The sequence below is a fragment of the Carlito syrichta genome, unplaced genomic scaffold (genome assembly GCF_000164805.1).
Source record: "Carlito syrichta isolate Samal-C Ts95f unplaced genomic scaffold, Tarsius_syrichta-2.0.1 Scaffold307167, whole genome shotgun sequence".
Taxonomy (NCBI): domain Eukaryota; kingdom Metazoa; phylum Chordata; class Mammalia; order Primates; family Tarsiidae; genus Carlito; species Carlito syrichta.
The window spans coordinates 42,254-44,652 of NW_007251263.1; the positions used below are offsets into that span (position 1 = coordinate 42,254).

At 35.7% G+C, this 2,399-nt stretch overlaps 1 protein-coding gene across 1 annotated transcript; it reads right to left on the minus strand.

The window, feature by feature from the left end:
• Nucleotides 1-201: 201 nt before the first annotated feature.
• LOC103266369 (olfactory receptor 52E8-like) lies at nucleotides 202-1,143 on the minus strand. Its single transcript, XM_008063971.1, has one exon. The coding sequence runs from the start codon at nucleotides 1,141-1,143 to the stop codon at nucleotides 202-204; it is 942 nt and encodes a 313-aa protein (XP_008062162.1).
• Between the last annotated feature and the right edge of the window lie 1,256 nt (nucleotides 1,144-2,399).

The window sequence follows — 2,399 nt, forward strand, 5'->3', positions numbered from 1 at the left end:
ATATACTTTAAAAGACTGTCTTGAGAATAAAGTAATTTTAAAAATTAGGAAAAGTCGAGCTTTATACAAATTCCAATATTTCAAAATTCAATAATCTCATTATTACCCTTAAAGACAAGAGCTTCAATTAACAGATAAAATAAAACTATTGGCTGCAACATTCCCTTGAACTCTAACGCAGACCCTTCAACCTCCAACTGGTTAGTGATCTGTCTTGAAGAAGATCCTCAGCACACGTTCCCTAATTGGCTTTGTTCTGACCCCGTAGATTACAGGATTGAGAGCTGGTGGAACAACCACATATAGGTTGGCCAAGAATATGTGAATATATTGGGGGATATTGTGACCAAAACGGTGTGTAAAGAAAGAGAAAAATGCTGGTGTGAAAAAGGCTAATATAACACCAATGTGGGAGGCACAGGTACTGAGAGCTTTCAGTCGTGCCTCCCAGGAGGGTAGGCAGAAGACTGCATAGAGGATCCTGACATAGGAGAAAATAATAAGGAGTACATCCAATAATAAGAAAGAAATGCAGCCAAGGCCGAACATAATGTTCACTTTGATGCTGGCACAGGCCAGACGGGCAATGCCCATGTGTTCACAATAGGTATGAGGAATGATATGGTGTCCACAGAAGGGCAGCCTTAGGAGAAGAAACACTAGTGGAACAACCATGTACAGGCTCCGCAGGATAGCAATGCCTGCAATGAGGCTGATGATTTTGCTGGTGAGGATCATGGTGTACCGAAGGGGTTTGCAAATGGCAACATAGCGGTCAAAGGCCATGGCAACCAACACGATGCTCTCCATGACAGTGAAGAAGTGGATGAAGAACATCTGAGAAAGGCAGCCTTCAAAAGATATTTTTCTGAAACGGAACCAGAAGATGCCCAGCATTTTGGGGATGGTGGCTGTGGACAAGCCTAGGTCAATGGAATCCAGCATGGCCAAGAAATAGTACATGGGTTCATGGAGACTGTTTTCAGTCTGGATCACAAACAAGATAACAGCATTTCCCAAGAGGGCAACAAGATACACAAGGAAAAAAGGAAATCCAATCCATATGTGCATATCTTCTAGCCCTGGAATGCCCAGCAGCAGGAATGAAGAAGGATGAAACTGGGTGTTATTTGGCATAAACATTCTTTCTGCTGCATGAAGTTCTTGTGTGTACCAGACAATTACTGAAGTTCCCTTAGTGAATCTTGCTCCACTTCTCACTTTATCCCAGTTCCTGGTAAAATATAAAATAATATTGTATTAACTTTTTGGTTTCTTTTTAAAAAATAATAAAATATTCTTATTTTACTATTCTCTTAGTCTGTTATGTTCACTTGAGCATAAAACAGAACCAACCTCACTATTCTGCCACTTTTTCTTTTAGAACATGTTACACATGACAAAGAGAGGAAAGAAATATTTCGAATTGCCTGACAGAAAATCATAACAGGGAGTCTAGGTAGAAACTGATAAGAAAATTAAGTTCCAGGGTCTGTGTACCTGGTAATTTTATGCCTGAATTTCTTAATATGCATGCTTTTTTTTTTGGTATTCGTAATCTCTACTATTCCCTTTTTAGAAATCACACAGACAATAAATGTTGTATTTGTCAGCCATGTGTGTGTCTATGCATCTTTACATAAATTGTAGCTAGTGGTGGGTTTAACTATAGGCCAGAAGAAAATTATATATTTCTAATTTACATATATTAAAATGGTGTCACATGAGTTCTCAATCTTGAATATTAATTTAATAGATGAATTCATTGGAAATCAGTACAGCAATTGATTTTAATGTGGTGTTTTGGAAAATAAATAACTCCCTTATGAAAATTGCTTTCTCAGAAAGAAAAATTTTTGTTTCTCATATTTGGAAAATGGGTAAAGAAAATAAAAAGAAAATCTTGGTGAGGAATATTTTGTTTTTATAAGTAAATATGGGGTGAAGATTACTTCAGTTTAGATAAGTGTATCTTATGAGTATTCCACAAGGAAATATGTCCTATAAAGAAACTCTAGTGATAGGTCACTTAGAAGTAGGGTAATTTTTTCTTCTAAAGTATTTTAAATATTAATCAGACTTGCATGTACAGGAAGAGAGAATAATGTTACCCTATAATATACTTCCTACCAAATATTGTTATTTACTTAGCATTATATATTAAAATCTTTATGGATATCTTGTTTTTCACAATACTGAAAGTAGAATTTTAAGTGATTTTGGTCTTTTAGCACTCTTTCTGACCATGGGAATATTCTGAACACATTCATAATGAATTAATACTTGCAAGCAGTCAACATGAGAGATATTTGTTACTGAGAAAATTTTTAAAAATAAAACCAGTTCTATAGATAATGAACAAGTTATTGTGTGTGATTTGTGCAATAGCGCAGAAAACT

Excerpts from the sequence above, each read along its gene's own strand:
- LOC103266369 (XM_008063971.1), bottom strand. The coding sequence starts at position 1,143 with ATGTTTATGCCAAATAACACCCAGTTTCATCCTTCTTCATTCCTGCTG.